At 46.1% G+C, this 22612-nt stretch overlaps 1 protein-coding gene across 4 annotated transcripts in view; it reads right to left on the reverse strand.

Moving 5' to 3' along the window:
* DLGAP3 (DLG associated protein 3) overlaps positions 1-22612 on the reverse strand; it is an 856617-nt gene that overhangs the window by 92440 nt on the left and 741565 nt on the right. For all 4 annotated transcript variants that reach the window (XM_063954417.1, XM_063954415.1, XM_063954413.1 and 1 more), the window contains one exon: positions 13446-13783. In XM_063954417.1, the coding sequence (XP_063810487.1) occupies positions 13446-13783 (338 nt within the window). The remainder of the gene's footprint in view (positions 1-13445; positions 13784-22612) is intronic.

The raw sequence follows: 22612 nt of genomic DNA on the forward strand, positions 1-22612 counted from the left end.
GGGGTACTGTTAGGCGCGGCGGTCTTCGGCCGTGCCCTGACTGAGCAGCGGTCACGGCCGCCGCGCCTCTCTCCTTCCCTGTCCCCCGCACGGCGCCTAGCAACACCAGGACGCCGTGCGCACGATAGCTGCCGGGTCCCTGGCAACGCAGGACGCCGTGCGTGCAGGGCCGCCGGGTGCATAGCAACGGGGACGCCACAGGTGGACCGCGGTCCCCGTTGCTAAGAATAGTTAATTAGGTTGCTCGTGCAGCAGGGCAGCTGCACGGCAACTAGTAATTAGGGTCTAGGGGCTGGTCCTGCTGGCCCTCCTGTTATTGGCCAGCAGGGCCTTTTTATGTGAGCCAGCACACTGCAGCCCCGCCGGTGATAGCTTCTTGTATGCTGTTCCTGCCTTGCAGAACTCTGTTCCTGTCAGCCGTGTTTGGTGGATCTTGCTCCCTGCCCTTTGGTACTTTGGAGGTCCGAAGCCGGTCCTGGGAATCCTTCTAGTCCTTGCAAACCTGTTTGTCATCTGGGGTTCTCGCCCGGTTTCGTGAGTAGCGGCTTCTGCCGCGTGTTGCGGCCTATGCTGCTTAGTGTTTACTTTATTGTGAATTGGTGCATTTGCAGAGGTTTCCGCTTTCACTGTCCTCCCCGGAACTCGGCGGTGCCGTGTAGGGGAGTGGACAGTGGTTTCTTTGTAGTTCTTTTCCTTTGGCGGCGTGCCGCACATACGTTTAGTTTTTAGGTAGTTTATAGCCCCTAGCGTGGTTGTTTCAGTTAGAGGTCCCCTTGTTATTACCCTGTCTCAGTTCACGCCTTGTCTCTCTTTAAGACCTGAGGGGGCATCGGAGTTGGGCAGACCTAATCCGCCCTTCAAACGCGGCTGCCATGGGCCCAAGAAACCATAGTCGTTCAGGCGTGAATTGATAACACGGGTAAGACAACGGAGGTAGGGTGCTATGGGCTATTTCCTTCCCATTTCCCAATCCCAGCATTCCGTCTTGGTGCTCAGGACTCACTACATAAGATCTCCCCTGTCCTGAGCATCAGGATCGTAACAGGAACATGGCTGGATCCTGAACCTTCCGAAGTCACATGTGGAGCCGAGGGGGAGATTGTCTTTCCTGGGGATGATCCTCGACACGGAGGTACAGAGAGTGTTTCTACCAGAGGTAAAAGAGTTGGTGATTCAAACAATGGTCCGGGATGTCCTGAAGACAGCCCGGGTAACGGTTCATCAGTGCATTCACCTTCTGGGGAAGATGGTTGCCTCCTACGAGGCTCTATAGTACAAAAGATCTCATGCTCGATCCTTCCAACTGGATCTCCTAGACAAGTGGTCTGGGTCTCATTTACAAATGCACCTGAGGATGCGTCTGTTGCCGAAAGCAAGGATTTCACTCCTCTGGTGGCTGCAATTGTCTCACCTTCTGAAGGGCCGCAGGATCGGGAATCAGGACTAGATCCTTCTGACCATGGATGCAAGTCTCCGGGGTTGGAACGCAGTCACTCAAGGGGAAACCTTCCAAGGAAGGTGGTCAAGTCTGGAATCCAGTCTTCCAATAAATATTCTGGAACTAAGAGCCGTGTACAACGATCTTCTCCAAACGTCACATCTTCTGCGAGATCGTGCCATTTAAGTCCAGTCGGGCAATGTAACAACGGTGGCCTACATCAACCGACAGGGCGGAAACGAATTGCAGAGCTGCAATGTCAGAGGTAACAAGAATCATCCTCTGGGCAGAAAAAACACACGCTGGCGCTGTCAGCAATCTTCATTGCGGGAGTGGACAACTGGGATGTGGACGTCCTCAGCAGACATGATCTCCATCCAGGAGAGTGAGGCCTCCATTCAGAGGTGTTCACGGAAGTGACACATCTTTGGGGGGTTCCTCAGATAGACATTATGGCCTCCCGCCTCAACAAGAAGCTTCAGAGGTATTGTTCCAGGTCAAGAGACCCGCAAGCAGTGGCGGTGGACGCTCTGGTGTCTCCGTGGGTGTTCCAGTCGGTGTACATGTTTCCTCCACTTCCACTCATTCCAAGGATTCTAAAGCTCATAAGGAGAACAAGAGTTCAGGCAATCCTCATTGCTCCGGACTGGCCAAGAAGGGCTTGGTATGCAGATCTTCTGGTGCTAATGCTGTAAGATCCGAGGCCTCTTCCTCTTCGGGAGGACCTGTTACAACAGGGGCTGTTCGCTTATCAATACTTACCGCGGCTACGTTTTGAGGTTGAACGCCAGATATTAGCTCGGAAAGGCATTCCGAACAAGGTTATTCCTACCCTGATACAGGCTAGGAAAGGAGTGACGTCTAAACATTACCATCGCATTTGGAAAAAGTATGTATCTTGGTGTGAATCCAAGAAGTTTCCTACGATGGAGTTTCAACTGGGACAGTTTCTCCTCTTCCTGCAAGCAGGTGTGGATATGGTCCTGAGGTTGGGTCCCGTAAAGGTCCAGATTTCGGCCTTATCCATTTTCTTCCAGAAACAGCTGGCTTCCCTCCCTAAGGTTCAGACTTTTTTGAAAGGGGTTCTGCACATCCAGCCTCCCTTTGTGCTGCCTACGGCGCCCTGGGATCTTAACGTGGTGTTAAAGTTCCTCCAATCAAAATGGTTCGAGCCTCTAGAGGAGGTTGAAGTCAAGTTTCTCACGTGGAAGACTGTCACTTTGTTGGCCTTAGATTCTGCTCGATGTGTGTCGGAGTTGGGAGCTTTGTCTTGTAAAAGCCCCTATTTGATCTTCCATGAAGATAGAGCTCAGCTCCAGACTCGTCAACAGTTCCTTCTGATGGTTGTGTCGGCTTTTCATATCAACCAACCTATTGTGGTGCCAGTTGCTACTGACTCCTCAATTCCGTCAAAGTCCTTGGATGTTGTAAGGACTGTGAAAATCTATGTGAAGAGGACTACTCGTCACAGAAAATCGGACTCTCTATTTGTCCTGTATGATCCCAAGAAACTTGGGTGTCCTGCTTCTAAGCAGACGATCTCTCGCTGGATCAGGTTCACTATCCAGCATGCGTATTCTACGACAGGACTCCCGTGTCGAAAATCTGTTAAGGCCCACTCTACTCGGGCGGCTGCCCAGGGTGTCTCAGCTTTACAGCTTTGCCGAGCAGCTACTTGGTCTAGGTCGAACACGTTTATAAAATTCTATAGGTTCGATACTTTGGCCTCTGAGGACCTTAAGTTTGGTCAATCAGTTCTGCAGGAGCCCCCGCGCTTTCCCTCCCGTTCTGGGAGCTTTGGTACATCCCCATGGTACTAATGTGGACTCCAGCATCCTCTAGAACGTAAGAGAAAATAGGATTTTAATTACCTACCGGTAAATCCTTTTCTCGTAGTCCGTAGAGGATGCTGGGCGCCCGCCCAGCACTTCGTTATCCTGCAAGTGGTTACTTGATTCGGTACAGCTTTGTTCTTAGTTAAGTACTGCATTATTACTGGGTTCAGTAATGTTATTCAGCTGTTGCTGAGTTTTGAAGCTAGTTAGCTTGATTTTCCTTGTTGGTGTGAGCTGGTGTGAATCTCGCCACTATCTGTGTTAAATCCTTCTCCTCGGGCACAGTTTCTAGAATGAGTCTGGTAGGAGGGGCATAGATGGAGGAGCCAGCCCACACTGTTAAACTCTTAAAGTGCCAGTGGATCCTAGTGGACCCGTCTATACCCCATGGCAATAATGTGGACCCCAGCATCCTCTACGGACTACGAGAAAAGGATTTACCGGTAGGTAATTAAAATCCTATTTTTGTATTTGTTGGGGATATGAAGACGTTAGGGAGAGGCCTACCACTGTTTAAAATGACAGCAACACCACTTGCATGATGGGCATATCAACCCCTCTGTTAAATACCTAAACCTACTTTTTACAAAAACCAATTTTTTACAAACTGATAACTCCTCATGGGCCAGTGGTGTCTGCTTTTCCCCAGGCTAAAATTTGACAACCCGTCCATGGGTTGTTAGGCAGTCCATGTTTGTTAGCGATGTGATCGAAATCCTGACTATCAGGAGAACAATATTGGGATGCCGAAGGCCAGAATCCCAACACATCTCGAAGGTTAGTAGATGGGTTGGGGTTAGGGTACGCCACTAGAGGGCAGGTTAGGGCTGGGCAATGGGGGGATAGGGTTAGGTCACAGGGGGACGGTTAAGGTTAGGCTGCAGGAGGGTATGGTTAGGGTTAGGCTGCGGGAGTGGGAGGTTAGTGTGAGGCTGCAGAATGGGTGGGTTAGGGTTGGATTAGGGGTAAGGGTTGGAAGAACATACCAAGGTTAGTAGATGGTTGGGGTTATGGTACGGCACTAGGGGGTAGGTTAGTGTTAGGCTGCGGGGGTGGGGGAGGATAGGGATAGGTTAAAGGGGGACGGTTAGGGTTAGGCTGAGGGAGGGGATGGTTAGGTTAGTCTGCGGGAAGGGGAGGTAAGGGTGAGGCTACGGAATGGGTGGGTTAGGGTTAGGATTAGGGATAAGGGCAGGAAGAAAATACTTACCAGGATTCTGCCCGTCGGGATGCCACTGTTGGTCTCCCGACTACTGGGGTTTCGTAGTCAACCGGTCTGTGATATATTTCCAAGTTAATAAGGAAAGTCTCACATGAATACATATTGGCCTGTTATCTTATGATCAAAAATAACATTGTTTTATGAAATTATATGAACAGGCATAGCTTTGGACATAAAGGACTAAAGGGACTGGTTCAAGTAATAATTTGTGACATGCTGCTGTTACTTACCTTGCCAAAACGGATGCTATCCTCTGTTTAGGTGAATGTGCCTCTGCTTACATCTTCTTTGATCAGACGTTATATGTACATCTTCTTTGATCAGACGTTATATGTTGAAGTTATGTCTGCTGACGTCAGCAGGCAGTGAATTTAGAAGCCATCTCAATGGTCACTTATGGTCCTGAGCAGCAATATTTCTGCTTCTCTCAATACCTATTAACCTTGATTGTGACCTTACCGACCATTTGTCAACTCTTTGGTTGGTATTCTTACCATCAACTGTGTTACCCATCACAAGTCTTGTTCTACCCCCAATGTCATATTTTTGTCATGTTATTGCCCTTTGGTATGGTGAGTCCATGAACTCCTGTGGATGACTTGCTGCAAATGTCATGATTTTTTGCACGTAGTCTATAATATATTGGACACTCCTAGTCTCTGTACTATGGGGGGTAATTCCAAGTTGATCGCAGCAGGATTTTTGTTAGCAATTGGGTAAAACCATGTGCACTGCAGAGGAGGCAGATATAACATGTACAGAGAGAGTTAGATTTGGAGGGGTGTGTTCAATCTGCAATCTGATTTGCAGTGTAAAAATAAAGCAGCCAGTATATACCCTGCACAGAAACAAAATAACCCACCCAAATCTTACTCTCTCTACTAGTGATGAGCGGGTTCGGTTCCTCGGGATCCGAACCCCCCGAATTTCACCCTTTTTTGCACGGGTCCGAGCAGACTCGGATCCTCCCGCCTTGCTCGGTTAACCCGACCGCGCCAAAACGTCATCATCCCGCGGTCGGATTCTCACGAGATTCGTATTCTATATAAGGAGCCGCGCGTCGCCGCCATTTTTCACTCGTGCATTGGAGATGATCGTGAGAGGACGTGGCTGGCGTCCTCTCAGTTTCTATGTTCAGTGTGCTGCAAATATCTGTGCTCAGTGTGCTGCAAATATCTGTGCTCAGTGTGCTGCAAATATCTACGTTCTCTGCCTGAAAAACGCTCCATATCTGTGCTCAGTGTGCTGCAAATATCTGTGCTCAGTGTGCTAATTGCTTTATTGTGGGGACTGGGGACCAGCAGTATTATATAGTAGGAGGACAGTGCAGAGTTTTGCTGACCAGTGACCACCAGTATACGTTCTCTGCCTGATAAACGCTCCATATCTGTGCTGCATTGTAGTATATAGTAGGAGGACAGTGCAGAATTTTGCTGACCACCAGTATATATATAGCAGTACGGTACAGTAGTCCACTGCTCTACCTCTGTGTCGTCAAGTATACTATCCCATCCATACCTGTGGTGCATTTAAGTTTTGCACAGTATATGTATAGTAGGAGGACAGTGCATAATTTTGCTGACCACCAGTATATAATATATAGCAGTACGGTACAGTAGGCCACTGCTCTACCTACCTCTGTGTCGTCAAGTATACTATCCCATCCATACCTGTGGTGCATTTAAGTTTTGCACAGTATATATATAGTAGGAGGACAGTGCATAATTTTGCTGACCACCAGTATATAATATATAGCAGTACGGTACAGTAGGCCACTGCTCTACCTACCTCTGAGTCGTCAAGTATACTATCCTATCCATACCTGTGGTGCATTTAAGTTTTGCACAGTATATATATAGTAGGAGGACAGTGCATAATTTTGCTGACCACCAGTATATAATATATAGCAGTACGGTACAGTAGGCCACTGCTCTACCTACCTCTGTGTCGTCAAGTATACTATCCCATCCATACCTGTGGTGCATTTAAGTTTTGCACAGTATATATATATAGTAGGAGGACAGTGCATAATTTTGCTGACCACCAGTATATAATATATAGCAGTACGGTACAGTAGGCCACTGCTCTACCTACCTCTGTGTCGTCAAGTATACTATCCCATCCATACCTGTGGTGCATTTAAGATTTGCACAGTATATATATAGTAGGAGGACAGTGCATAATTTTGCTGCCCACCAGTATATAATATATAGCAGTACGGTACACATAGGCCACTGCTCTACCTACCTCTGTGTCGTCAAGTATACTATCCCATCCATACCTGTGGTGCATTTAAGTTTTGCACAGTATATATATATATAGTAGGAGGACAGTGCATAGTTTTGCTGACCACCAGTATATAATATATAGCAGTACGGTACAGTAGGCCACTGCTCTACCTACCTCTGTGTCGTCAAGTATACTATCCCATCCATACCTGTGGTGCATTTAAGTTTTGCACAGTATATATATAGTAGGAGGACAGTGCATAATTTTGCTGACCACCAGTATATAATATATAGCAATACGGTACAGCAGGCCACTGCTCTACCTACCTCTGAGTCGTCAAGTATACTATCCCATCCATACCTGTGGTGCATTTAAGTTTTGCAGAGCATATATATAGTAGGATGACAGTGCATAATTTTGCTGACCACCAGTATATAATATATAGCAGTACGGTACAGTAGGCCACTGGTCTACCTACCTCTGTGTCGTCAAGTATACTATCCCATCCATACCTGTGGTGCATTTAAGTTTTGCACAGTATATATATAGTAGGAGGACAGTGCATAATTTTGCTGACCACCAGTATAATAATATATAGCAGTACGGTACAGTAGTCCACTGCTCTACCTACCTCTGTGTCGTCAAGTATACTATCCATCCATACCTGTGGTGCATTTCAGTAGTGCACAGTATATATAGTAGTAGGCCATTGCTATTGATAAATTACTGGCATATAATTCCACACATTAAAAAATGGAGAACAAAAATGTGGAGGTTAAAATAGGGAAAGATCAAGATCCACTTCCACCTCGTGCTGAAGCTGCTGCCACTATTCATGGCCGAGACAATGAAATGCCATCAACGTCGTCTGCCAAGGCCGATGCCCAATGTCATAGTAGAGAGCATGTAAAATCCAAAAAAATAAAGCTCAGTAAAATGACCCAAAAATCAAATTCAAAATCGTCTGAGGAGAAGCGTAAACTTGCCAATGCGCCATTTACGACACGGAGTGGCAAGGAACGGCTGAGGGCCTGGCCTATGTTCATGGCTAGTGGTTCAGCTTCACATGAGGATGGAAGCACTCATCCTCCTGCTAGAAAACTTAAAAGAGTTAAGATGGCAAAAGCACAGCAAAGAACTGTGCGTTCTTCTAAATCACAAATCCCCAAGGAGAGTCCAATTGTGTCGGTTGCGATGCCTGACCTTCCCAACACTGGACGGGAAGAGGTGGCGCCTTCCACCATTTGCACGCCCCCTGCAAGTGCTGGAAGGGGCACCCGCAGTCCAGTTCCTGATAGTCAAATTGAAGATGTCACTGTTTAAAGTACACCAGGATGAGGATATGGGTGTTGCTGGCGCTGGGGAGCAAATTGACAAGGAGGATTCTGATGGTGAGGTGGTTTGTTTAAGTCAGGCACCCGGGGAGACACCTGTTGTCCGTGGGACGAATATGGCCATTGACATGCCTGGTCAAAATACAAAAAAAATCACCTCTTCGGTGTGCAATTATTTCAACAGAAATGCGGACAACTGGTGTCAAGCCGTGTGTTGCCTTTGTCAAGCTGTAATAAGTAGGGGTAAGGACGTTAACCACCTAGGAACATCCTCCCTTATACGTCACCTGGAGCGCATTCATCAGAAGTCATTGACAAGTTCAAAAACTTTGAGTGACAGCGAAAGCAGTCCACTGCCAACTAAATCCCTTCCTCTTGTAACCAAGCTCCTGCAAACCACACCACCAACTCCCTCAGTGTCAATTTCCTCCTTACCCAGGAAAGCCAATAGTCCTGCAGGCCATGTCACTGTCAAGTCTGACGAGTCCTCTCCTGCCTGGGATTCCTCCGATGCATCCTTGAGTGTAACGCCTACTGCTGCTGGCGCTGCTGTTGTTGCTGCTGGGAGTCGATCATCATCCCAGAGGGGAAGTCGGAAACCACTTGTACTACTTCCAGTAAGCAACTGACTGTCCAACAGTCCTTTGCGAGGAAGATGAAATATCACAGCAGTCATCCTGCTGCAAAGCGGATAACTCAGGCCTTGGCAGCCTGGGTGGTGAGAAACGTGTTTCCGGTATCCACCGTTAATTCACAGGGAACTAGAGAATTGATTGAGGTACTGTGTCCCCGGTACCAAATACCATCTAGGTTCCATTTCTCGAGGTAGGCGATACCGAAAATGTACACAGACGTCAGAAAAAGAGTCACCAGTGTCCAAAAAAATGCAGTTGTACCCAATGTCCACTTAACCACGGACATGTGGACAAGTGGACCAGGGCAGACTCAGGACTATATGACTGTGACAGCCCACTGGGTAGATGTATTGCCTCCCGCAGCAAGAACAGCAGCGGCGGCACCAGTAGCAGCATCTCTAAACCTGCCCTGCCATCATCTGAAGCAAGAGGTGGTAACGAGGTGGAATTCAACCCTCTATATGCTTCAGAGGATGGAGGAGCAGCAAAAGGCCATTCAAACCTTTACAGCTACCTACGATATAGACAAAGGAGGGGGAATGCACCTGACTCAAGCGCAGTGGAGAATGATTTCAACGTTGTGCAAGGTTCTGCAACCCTTTGAACTTGCCACACGTGAAGTCAGTTCAGACACTGCCAGCCTGAGTCAGGTCATTCCCCTCATCAGGCTTTTGCAGAAGAAGCTGGAGAGATTGAAGGAGGAGCTAAAACAGAGCGATTCCGCTAGGCATGTGGGACTTGTGGATGGAGCCCTTAATTCGCTTAACCAGGATTTTGGCCACCGTGCTCGATCCTAGATTTAAAACCTACGTTGTATCTCTCTTTCCGGCAAACACAAGTCTGCAGAGGTTCAAAGACCTGCTGGTGAGAAAATTGTCAAGTCAAGCGGAACGTGACCCGTCAACAGCTCCTCCTTCACATTCTCCGGCAACTGGGGCTGCGAGGAAAAGGCTAAGAATTCCGAGCCCACCCGCTGGCAGTGATGCAGGGAAGTCTGGAGCGAGTGCTGACATCTGGTCCGGACTGAAGGACCTGCCAACGATTACTGACATGTCGTCTACTGTCACTGCATATGATTCTCTCACCATTGAAAGAATGGTGGAGGATTATATGAGTGACCGCATCCAAGTAGGCACGTCAGACAGTCCGTACGTATACTGGCAGGAAAAAGAGGCAATTTGGAGGCCCTTGCACAAACTGGCTTTATTTTACCTAAGTTGCCCCCCCTCCAGTGTGTACTCCGAAAGAGTGTTTAGTGCAGCCGCTCACCTTGTCAGCAATCGGCGTACGAGGTTACTTCCAGAAAATGTGGAGAAGATGATGTTCATCAAAATGAATTATAATCAATTCCTCCGTGGAGACATTCACCAGCAATTGCCTCCAGAAAGTACACAGGGACCTGAGATGGTGGATTCCAGTGGGGACGAATTAATAATCTGTGAGGAGGGGGATGTACACAGTGAAAGGGGTGAGGAATCGGACGATGAGGAGGAGGTGGACATCTTGCCTCTGTAGAGCCAGTTTGTGCAAGGAGAGATTAATTGCTTCTTTTTTGGTGGGGGCCCAAACCAACCAGTCATTTCAGTCACAGTTGTGTGGCAGACCCTGTCGCTGAAATGATGGGTTTGTTAAAGTGTGCATGTCCTGTTTATACAACATAAGGGTGGGTGGGAGGGCCCAAGGACAATTCCATCTTGCACCTTTTTTTTTCTTTCATTTTTCTTTGCATCATGTGCTGTTTGGGGACTATATTTTGAAGTGCCATCCTGTCTGACACTGCAGTGCCACTCCTAGATGTGCCAGGTGTTTGTGTCGGCCACTTGGGTCGCTTAGCTTAGTCACACAGCTACCTCATTGCGCCTCTTTTTTTCTTTGCATCATGTGCTGTCTGGGGACTATTTTTTTGAAGTGCCATCCTGTCTGACACTGCAGTGCCACTCCTAGATGGGCCAGGTGTTTGTGTCGGCCACTTGGGTCGCTTAGCTTAGTCACACAGCTACCTCATTGCGCCTCTTTTTTTCTTTGCATCATGTGCTGTTTGGGGACTATTTTTTTGAAGTGCCATCCTGTCTGACACTGCAGTGCCACTCCTAGATGGGCCAGGTGTTTGTGTCGGCCACTTGGGTCGCTTAGCTTAGTCACATAGCTACCTCATTGCGCCTCTTTTTTTCTTTGCATCATGTGCTGTTTGGGGACAATTTTTTTAATCTGCCATCCTGTCTGACACTGCAGTGCCACTCCTAGATGGGCCAGGTGTTTGTGTCGGCCACTTGGGTCGCTTAGCTTAGTCATCCAGCGACCTTGGTGCAAATTTTAGGACTAAAAATAATATTGTGAGGTGTGAGGTGTTCAGAATAGACTGGATATGAGTGTAAATGATGGTTATTAAGGTTAATAATACTATGGGATCAAAATGACCCCCAAATTCTATGATTTAAGCTGTTTTTGAGGGTTTTTTGTAAAAAAAACACCCGAATCCGACAAAAAAATTTCAGGGAGGTTTTGCCAAAACGCGTCCGAATCCAAAACACGGCCACGGAACCGAATCCAAAACCCGAAAAATTTCCGGTGCACATCACTACTCTCTACACATGTTATATCTGCCTCCCCTGCAGTGCACATGGTTTTGCCCAATTGCTATCAAAAATCCTGCTGCGATCAACTTGGAATTACCCCCTATAGGTGAGCCAGCACCAAGTGCTAGTAGCAAGGTTAACGTATGAATCTTGCCCAGGACACATTTGAGGGGGGTTCACTACGGTATGCCGGCGGTCGGGCTCCCGGCGACCAGCATACCGGCGCCGGGAGCCCGACCGCCGGCTTACCGACAGTGTGGCGAGTGCAAATGAGCCCCTTGCGGGCTCGCTGCGCTCGCCACGCTATTTTACTCTCCCTCCAGGGGGGTCGTGGACCCCCACAAGGGAGAATAAGTGTCGGTATGCCGGCTGTCGGGATCCCGGCGCCGGTATACTGTGCGCCGGGATCCCGACAGTCGGCATACTAAAGACCACCCATTTGAGGGTGTATACTGCACACCGGACAGTGTAATGTTTTTTTAGATGCATATACGGTGCATTTTATTTGCATTTTTTTAAATATGCGTGCAAAAATACAAATATGTAGTGTTGTATTCTGTACAATGATTTTTATTTTCAAGTCCATTTAACTTAGATTAGAAACACAATATAAATTCAGTGGGCCTCAATCAGATGTGGTTGCTGATAAGATGTTGATGCTATTTTTTGCCATACGCAATTGCGAGTGTATGCTAATATGGACAGAAGCTAACCTAAGGAACACCCACTGCTGCCTTCATATTTGCGGCCAACGGCGTACAAGTGCAGAAACATCGGTACCTTCCTCGCAGATTGAGTCATAGGGGGTCATTCCGAGTTATTCGCTCGGTAAAAATCTTCGCATCGCAGCGATTTTCCGCTTAATGCGCATGCGCAATGTCCGCACTGCGACTGCGCCAAGTAAATTTGCTATGCACTTAGGAATTTTACTCACGGCATTTTCATCGTTCTGGCGATCGTAATGTGATTGACAGGAAATGGGTGTTACTGGGCGGAAAAAGGCCGTTTTATGGGCGTGTGGGGAAAAACGCTACCGTTTCTGGAAAAAACGCAGGAGTGGCCGGAGAAACGGGGGAGTGTCTGGGCGAACGCTGGGTGTGTTTGTGACGTCAAACCAGGAACGACAAGCACTGAAATGATCGCAGATGCCGAGTAAGTCTGGAGCTACTCAGAAACTGCTACGAGGTGTGTAATCGCAATATTGCGAATACATTGTTCGCAATTTTAAGATGCTAAGATTCACTCCCAGTAGGCGGCGGCTTAGCATGAGCAAATCTGCTAAAATCCACTTGCGAGCGAACAACTCGGAATGACCCCCATAATGCAGATCCTAAATTCCTCTGAAGACGCACAGGTTGAGCTGCTCTCCTGGGACGCAGAGGGCTCTCCTGTAGCAAGTGAGATCACAACTGCTAATTTATGAATGCCCAGAAAACACCCTCTGATCGGCCATGACATGCCTGCGTTTCAGGGACGTGCGGTGAGCTAAATGGCTCAGGTGGCACTGGCTAGCACCGGAGACAGATTTACATGCAATATATGAGCCAAAAGGTACATCTGGGCATTATACACAGGTGCAGCACTATATACTTTTTGAAATTTGGTGAGTTTTGATCAGAGATGTGCAGATGAGATAGACAGTTGAGGCACTGCCCCACCTGCCATAGATTTTTTACTCCACGGTTTTGGCTATAAAAATGATTAGAATAATGCAAAGAAGATATTTCAAACATATTATTTGTATTTTTCATATACTTTATACAGTCAAAACTCTGGCACAAATGTTGGTATGCCAGGAAAGGCTCTGCCTCACCTGCCTCACACCACCGCAAGTCACTGCAGTGCGTTTACCAGACAACTCCCCGTTACCACCCCCAAATGCTGTGTTCCTGTCACTCACTTTGCTACTAATCCTTTGTTATGAGCGCCATCGCAATTCAATCACTGCGCATGTACAGTGTGGCTCATACGCATGCACAGTGCGAAGACATTGACTGACTTGCGTACTTCAGACGCTTTGTGACCGCATCTGAATGAGGCCCAGAATTTTAACATTAATCAAATCAAGAATAGTAGTCATGAATCTAAAGTTCAGTTTACCTAAGAGACTATAGTGCACAGCTACGTAAATAGGTTTTATAGAGAAATAAAGCTTGCATTAAATACAATGACATACCTGTACTCCAATGGATGGGCGCCACTTTCTTTGTCGTGTGCCACCTTTTAGCTCTTCCCTCAGCGGTAGGGCCTTGCTGATCACAGTAGAAGGTTTGGGTGAAGCTCTGTGTTGGACAGTTGCCAGGTCCAAGGTCAGACCTCTGGACTTGGTTCCCTCCAAACTCTCACTAGAATTACAGTGGACCTTGACATCTTTGGACCAAGGCAACCGTGTAGGCTCATTGTGCAGAAAGGTTTCATGGGTAGATTCTGTGCTACTTTGGGCTGTCACCGAGATCAGAGGCTTGGAGAGGAGCCTGGGCGGAATGGGTGGTGGGGCTTTGCGGTAACTGAAAGCTGTTGCAAAAAAGGTCATTAAGAAAATTCAGGCTATGTAGTCTTGGCTGCATTTCAATGTGCAAATGAATGCTAGATTAATTCTAATCAAATTAAAAAATTGTGGAGACTAAATATTTACACATTACCACAACAGACCTGTGCTATGTAGTGTAGATTACATTATCCAGGTCACAAAATACTACTTTATCCAATAGCAAATAAACCATGTTCATGTTAAGATTGAAAAACCATGTGCATATATTAATGTACTAGTCATGGAATTTATTTCAAATATAGCAAAATGTATTAAATCCTACAACAATATCTGAAGCCGGGGAACCTTGCAATTATTGTTGTACAATTATGAAAACTTGATTTAATTTTGTACACTACAGTATTAGAAAATTAAGTTAGCGTGAGATTTACTAAGCAGCAGTTTTATGTACGCTTTGCAAACTGTCACACATTGGGGTAAATTTACTAAAACTTGTAAAACAGAGAATTGGTGATGTTGCCAATAGCAACCAATCAGAAGCTGTCTATCATTTTCTGGAAATAGAGAAATTATAGACAGCATCTGATTGGTTGCTATGGGTAACATCACCAATTCTCTGTTTTAGAAACTTTAGTAAATTTACCCCATTGCATGTGGTTTCATATCCAAGCCGGCAGATTTACTAAACCCCAGTTTGGAGACTGAAAACCACTTAAATCAAATGCAAGGTGTAGCAGTTTGCAATGGCCCAAACCAGCTGAAAAAAACCCTGAGATTTGTTTTGACAGTCAGGATAGCGTGTGAGGAAGTATTTATTAGGGATTCAATTTTGTTTTAGTAATTTTCTTCACAGTTTTTTAGTAAATGCCTCTCATTAGCTCTCCCTCTAACACCTGCATCTAGAAAAAAAAGTCTAAAAGTGAGAAGCTGCACATTGAAAACAGAGTCTCCCATTCCCATCCGTGGATTGTGTGCACTTTCTTGTGTTCTCCAAACCTGCAACCATTCCCTGAAAACCTCTTCATGCAAGCTTATCAAATTCCAGAACCATTCACTCCATAGACAGTTTTACTCAATTACCTCCCCTCTACACAACCCACACATAACTCTACATGTAGGCCCTCATTCCGAGTTGTTCGCTCGGTATTTTTCATCGCATCGCAGTGAAAATCCGCTTAGTACGCATGCGCAATGTTCGCACTGCGACTGCGCCAAGTAACTTTACTATGAAGAAAGTATTTTTACTCACGGCTTTTTCTTCGCTCCGGCGATCGTAATGTGATTGACAGGAAATGGGTGTTACTGGGCGGAAACACGGCGTTTCAGGGGCGTGTGGCTGAAAACGCTACCGTTTCCGGAAAAAACGCAGGAGTGGCCGGAGAAACGGTGGGAGTGCCTGGGCGAACGCTGGGTGTGTTTGTGACGTCAACCAGGAACGACAAGCACTGAACTGATCGCACAGGCAGAGTAAGTCTGGAGCTACTCTGAAACTGCTAAGTAGTTAGTAATCGCAATATTGCGAATACATCGGTCGCAATTTTAAGAAGCTAAGATTCACTCCCAGTAGGCGGCGGCTTAGCGTGTGTAACTCTGCTAAATTCGCCTTGCGACCGATCAACTCGGAATGAGGGCCGTAGAGATGTGCATAGGCCACTGTGTTTTGGTCCTGGTTCTAAATCACTGTCATGTTTTGGTTTGTCAAAGCCACCCTTAAGTGCTTTGGATTTGGTTTTGAATCTGGGTTTCCTTTTAAAAAAATAAATAAAACCGCTAAAATCAGGTAACTTGGACCTGTTTTTGTTCCTATAGTATTACATACCTCCCAACGTTTCAATGCTTGTATAAGGGACCCTCGCGCAGCTCCGCCACAGCGCCCCGGAAAGGGTGCGTGGCCTTGCTGGGTGGGGGTGTGGCATCCAATGGGTGGGCATGGCCACGTGGCGCCGACCTGCTTTTCTTAATTTTGGGGGCGTGCCCAGTGCTCACCAAGCAGCTGGGCAGCCCCCTTCTCCCTTACTAGCAGTGAATATATGCCGTGCGCATGCACACAGCATGTATTCAAAAATCACTCGCTGCTTTGTGGAGCAGAGCAGCGGGTGATCAAAGACTCCCCCCAACTGCCCCCTCCTGCGCCCGGGACACTGCGACCTGTGGGCAGGACAGTGCCCGCTGGAAACGGGACAGTTGGGAGGTATGGTATTATTAACATCAATAACATTAATTTATAGTCAATTTTGTCCACCTCATCATAAACTCTCCTGAGTGAAATGGAACCTGAAACCATGAGAGAAGAGAAAGTAGACCTGGTTCATTCAGATCCCCAAAACAGAGCCGAGCAGGAAGTCGGTCGTACTCAAATCCCCTAACTCGGGTATGTTCGGTTTTCAACAAAACCAAACTGCTCATCTCTATCTACAGGTGTTATTTTTCTATACTCACAGAATCCACTGACCCTGTGCCCAGAGGCGTCACTGGTAGCAGTAACACCCAGTGCGGGATGGCACATCAAGGGGTGTGGCTTTTTGGATAGGGGGCATGACTTCCCAGATAGGGGCATGCCTTTGCATCCCGGACCCCCTTTTCGTCACTCCGGGTATACCGGAGAAGCAGGCTGCCCGCGGGGACCATTGCAAGTGCAGTGCAGGCTCCTGCACAGTGACAGGAGCAGGTTGCTGCACGTAATGTCACAGTGCAGCATCCTGCTGCTGTCACTGAAGAGCAGTCGGCACTTTGTTGTCACCCCACATGTGTGACAACCGGGTATGGGCCGCACCGCCCGCGTCCCCGTTGTGACGCCACTGCCCGTGACAACATTGCAATGTGGCTGGATCATATAGGCCACCATGAATCTGTGCAGCCTGGCTGGACGAATTTGCAGTCTATCCTGCAGTAGCAAATCCCTATTTCTCTATAGATTGTAAGTCTGCGAACAGGGCCCTCTTTGTCTTTTATTACAGACTGTACTGTAGTCATGTTTTATGACGATTTTCTTCCCAACTGTAAAGGGCAATGGAATGTATGAGCGCTATATGAGTAATTCTTAATAAATAGATAATAAAATAAAAAATAATTGTACTGTGTAGGTTAATTTACAATAAAAAAAAATTTGGCGACACATACCAACGAATCAGCAATTATGTTTTATTGATTTCGGTGGTGATTCAGTAAGGCTAGCATAAGCATTTCCCCGATCTCACGCTCCTGCGCATGCATGTGCAGAACGGGTCCTGCGATCACGGGGCAGGTATGCACATGCCTCTGCCTGATTGACAGAGGCGTTCGCGGGGAGGGACGGGTGCGGGGGCGGCTGGCATTCGGAAAAAGCTGAAGCTTACTAAGCCTGCCGATGGTCGCGATGTTCATCTGAGATGCAATCGCATTGCATATGCAGGGAGGAGGTGGTATTGCTAAAGACTGCAGATGCGAAGCTGCTGCGAGCACTTTGCATTTGCAATCTTTAATGAATCAAGTCCTTAGTTATAGATGCACAACCTGCAGCCAGTGAAACAAATGAGGCCCAGAATTATGTTGTAGCAGCCCAAAAGAAGGAGAGATATAGGGCATGCTGTACGCAACTGCTACAGTTAAATTCTGTGTGGAGTTCCCTTTTATCTGTCCTGTCTTGCAATGCTGCGACGGCTTGGGAGGGGTCTGTGACTGATCAGAGAGTCTGGCAGTGAAATAGAATGAATCAACTGCACTCTGATCCGCTGCCAGACTGTCACTATGTTGCCGAGCATTGTCTCTTGAGTGGGACATGATCAAAGTTTTATTGCCTCTGCCTGGCAGCACCTTGTCATCATCACAGGAGGTGTAAGTACAGTGATAATACTAATGCATACAGACAGCAGGCCTGGTACTAGGAGCAGAGAAATGTGCTGCAGGAGAGGGGTGAGTGGAAGAAATGTGCTACAGAGGTAAGGGAGAGTGAAAATGAGTTAGAAGTGTAGGGGACTCAAATGTGCTACAGAAAGGGGCAACATAGCCCCCCCCCCCCCCCCCCATGTGACCTGCTCATGTCCATTTTATCTATCAACATAAAGACTTTCAAAGCTGAAGAAGTGAACAGTACAATATGATGACATTCGATGGACAGATCTGTTTTATTTACTTGACCAAAATACTGTACTGTACCTGAAGCATGCTTTAATATGATAAACCATACTTGACAACATTGTATGTCTTCCTTCCAGGAGAATCTGGGAGCGGAAGTCCAAGTGAGAGGTTCAGGAAGGTGGAGTAGGCATGGAGACACAATTTGCATCATTAAGCTAATCCCCAAATTGAGATATGCAGCGAATCGTGGCATTAAAGAGGGGAAGCAGTCTTAATGACATTCCCCATAAATATGTGAAGGTTAGTGTACACTCCTTGAAGTCCAGAAGAAGTCAACAAAATTCTGAGTCTCCTAGGCATCTCAAGTAAGTAAGAGATACATTAGTGTAGCAAATCTCATCTGGTCGCAGCCACTAGTGGTGCATTATTTAGTAATATAAACCAGGGTTTCTCAAGTACCCCAAGGAGGGGGGATCTGTTTTCAAGTACTACAACAGGTCATGTATTGATCATGGATAGGTAATTTCATCTCTTTGGGTAGTAATTAACCCAACTATTCCCACAGAAGAAAATCTTCAACAGAAGCTAGGGTACTTGAAATCTGGGAGTTAGAAATATGAGCTACAGTAGAGCAGGTCTACAGGGTACAATGCTTCCAATGTTTTATGCCAAGTGATGTGTTAGTTGTCAACTTTTTTCTCTGTGTCTTTGGATGCGGTTTATCCAATGGGGAAGTGTTAACGCCTTGCAATAGACTACCCCAACCCACATATATAAAAAAAAAAACATAAAACCCTCCCACATTCCTGGGACAGTGAATCAGACTCACATCCAAACAGTCCAAGCAGGTGGGTCAAACATGAGACTGGGGATGGTGGGATGTTCCCCTACAATCGGGACTGTCCTGGGTTCATTATAGACAGTTGGGAGGTACGATGTAATGAAAAGCTTTGCACTCACATGAATTTTAGAGAATAAATAATAATGAAAGTGGTGGAACTAAGGCCCTCATTCCGAGTTGATCGCACCAATCAACTTTTTGCTGCTGGTGCGATCAACTAATCTCCGCCTATGGGGGAGTGTATTTTAGCATAGCAGGGCTGCGAACACTTGTGCAGCCCTGCTATGCTAAAAAAGTTTCCTGCAAAACAAGACTAGGGTACGAGTTATTTACTCTGTGCGACGGCTCCAGCGATGAAGGTCCCGGTCCTGACGTCAGACATGTGCCCATCAAACTATAGGAAAAGATTACAGCGCTATAAACTGGATATAGACAATATAACCTTTTATTGTTAAAAATTGGCATCTAGTTGCAACAAGAAATACTAAAAATCTGAATTAAAAATGCATAAACAAAGGGGGCAAACACAGCACAGCAATTTGTTAGATGTATTACCACATTTAGAGGCCAAACACAGTCTCCTGTTTAGAATCCTTGGAAAAAGATGCCACAGTCCAGGGGGTATATATATCACTTGTAGATGTATTATGGTCCGTATGGACTAAGGTGGGGGGACCTTGAAAGCTTGATTCTGTGACACCTTGATAAAGCTGTTGACACAGCAAAACGCGTCGGTTTTAAGAGGCCTTCCACTACGTTACCACCTTCATCCTGGAATACGCCTAGAAGTCCATCAACGATCTCAAACGGGGAATTTGTTACTGTCCGAGAGAGGAGTACAAGACCAAGCTTTCAATAGGACTACATCTGTCCAGAATCAAGCTTTCAAGGTCCCTCCACCTTACTCCATACGGACCATAAAACATCTACAAGTGATATATATACCCCCTGGACTGTGGTATCTTTTTCCAAGGATTCTAAACAGGAGACTGTGCTTGGCCTCTAAATGTGGTAATACATCTAACAAATTGCTGTGCTGTGTTTGCCCTATTTGTTTATGCATTTTTAATTCAGATTTTTAGTATTTCTTGTTGCAACTAGATGACAATTTTTAACAATAAAAGGTTATATTGTCTACATCCAGTTTATAGCGCTGCACATCTTTTCCTATAATTTCTCTGTAGGGATTAACTATCCCTTGAACAGCTGCTTCAGGTCAAACACCACATTTTGAAGCGCCGGATCTATTACCTTGGTAAACTCCTTTTGCATGTGCCCATCAAACACCTCGACACGCCTGTGTTGGACTCACCACGCCTGGAAAACGGTGAGTATCTGCCCCGGAACGCCTCCCGTCTGTCCATCTTCTTGCGATCGATGCTGCGATCATATTTGTCGATGGCAGCAGCGTTGCGCAATGCGTCCGCCGCGCATGCGCATTTCTGACCCGTTCGCACCGCAGCGAAGAACCACTGCATGCGAACGAGTCTGAATGACCCCCTAAGTGCTAGGAGGTTGGCCTTGGATATGGCAACTATAATTTTACACAGTGAATTGCTGGAGATTTTTCCACCTCTTTGCAGACTGAGGAGCACTGCTGTAGTTGACAGAGGCATCTTCCTGTGACCAGAGTAGGCATGCACTATGATGTGTACGGGGTGCACTCAGTAAGTCAAATTACAAGACATTAATAGAAACATCCTTATTTGTACATGTTACTAGCAGAGTAGGTATATCTCTGGGAGCAGCTTGGTTTGCAGTTATTTAATTAATAAGGCAGGAGAAGTAAACGTGTTATAAGATTACTCTGACCTTTGAAACAAGAATTTGCAACCAAGTTTCACCAAAGGCCATTGTATTATCAGTTGAGTGTTTCAGGCATACATATGAGTGAAACATAATAAGCATATAGGGGGAGATGTACTAAGCCTGAAAAGTGATAAATATCACTGTGATAAAGCACCAGCCAATCAGCTCCTAACTGCCATGTCACAGGCTGTGTTTGAAAAATGACAGTTAGGAGCCGATTGGCTGGTGCTTTATCACAGTGATATTTATCACTTTTCAAGCTTAGTACATCTGGCCCATTATGAGCATATAGATTCATCTGTCATTGTGAATGTACTGTATGCTGTAACCTTAAAGGTGCTTGGTTCATTGTGAGATTTGTGAAACAAGATGGACAAAAATATGAACCAGGGCGTGAGTAATATAGCAGCCATAGGCAGTAAGCAGGGCTTGCAGTTTTAAGGGAATTGACAGGGGTTAGATTACAAATGAGGCAGAACTGGAAAACCATTAAATGCATATTAACTACAGTTACAGAAGCCTTTCCATTAAGTAAGATGGACTTGAATTGTTTAAGTCAGAGGAGATATATATAGTACAGTAGGCATAATAATAACCTGGGTAACTGAAACACATGACTGGGTAATAACTGTGGAAGGACAACATTTGGGGAGGGGCTTGTCTGCACATTAAATCCTGCTTAATACCTGGCTTGAAGTAGAATATCTCTGCTATAAATAAATATCCAGAGTTCTTGTGGCTAGATCATCATGGAGAGAAAAACACCAATAAAGTGCTGAGGCAGATTTTTCTTTTTTATTAGTTAATATATAGGAAGGAGTACACTGAAAATTACTTTAGAATGAAATGAAAAGGGCAGCAAAGCTTATTTGGGTTATCGTTATTGGGGAATTTTAACAGGACAGATATAATTAGGATACTGATTCTAAAAGGTCTGGTAAAACAGTGATGGACAATGCTTGGGCTGCATGCAGCTCGCTAGACCATTTATTGTTGCCTGCAGAATATAGGGGAACCCATGGCTCTTTATATCTGTCTCCCATTATACTGAACCTCTGTGTGGCTGGGCAGCCGCAATGAGACCCCACCATTTGTATGGCAGCAAGTCAGAATGAATGACATTCACTTTCAACTGCTGCTTCTTTCTGATGATGAAATAACAGGGCATTTTACCATTAGTATCACGTAGGAGCAAAAATCTGACAGAAGGCTGTCCAAGCAGTGACTTTTTCCAGTAGCAATGCATTCCCTGTATGTTTACTGCAGCAGTGAAGGAGGTATTTGTAATGCACATGTGACAGAGAAATGTGTTGCTGCAGAAGTCTTATGCTGGGGAATTCAATTAGACACACGGTTTACCACGCAGAGATATTAAATTAGCGGGAAATACCACGTACGCAAGTCCTTGCAGTGTACTGAATGAAGTTCGCAAAAAAACCTACGAAATTGGGTTTACACGCGGGAAAAAAACATTGATTTCACTGTTTACGTGGAATTAGTGGGTGTCCGCGCGTGAATCCCGATTATTTGGCGTGGAAAAAGGCTACAGTATTTAATCGAATAGCCTTTTACTGCGCCACTGAGATATTTAACAGCAATTAGCAGTGAAGTATACCCTGCTGCTAATTGAATACCCCCAAAGGAGATTCTACAGTGGTGAGGGTGAAACAAATATTTTATTACAATATATGCGACTGCAGCAGCTGGAGGTAGACAGGATCATGACACTCGGCTTAAAGATCCACCTGCTGTGCTCTGATCTAGCCTAACAGGATCTTTCTCTGGCAACACGGTAGACAGAAATTGCTGCTATGTCAATTCAGGCTCTGGCTCCCCGATGTTTCACTATGCGGGATTGGCCGACAGGCCAGTTCTATCCTTAGGTAAGGAATGATCTCCTTGGAGCCCCTTCAATTCCAGCTCTCTGGCCACATGACACCCCCCCCCCCCCCCCCCAGTTATGGCCCTGGGGTGTGATACTACATGCGTAAGGGGTAATGTGTTATACAGAGGCAAGGGTGCATATGTTATATGTGCGGTGCATGGCTAGCTCATTATATGTAATCACACCCACTACATGGGATGAACACTTTGGTGTACTGGCAACTAGGTTGTGCAGGGATTGTTACTACAGAGGTTATGGGGG

This window comes from Pseudophryne corroboree, chromosome 2 (genome assembly GCF_028390025.1).
Source record: "Pseudophryne corroboree isolate aPseCor3 chromosome 2, aPseCor3.hap2, whole genome shotgun sequence".
NCBI classification, from domain to species: domain Eukaryota; kingdom Metazoa; phylum Chordata; class Amphibia; order Anura; family Myobatrachidae; genus Pseudophryne; species Pseudophryne corroboree.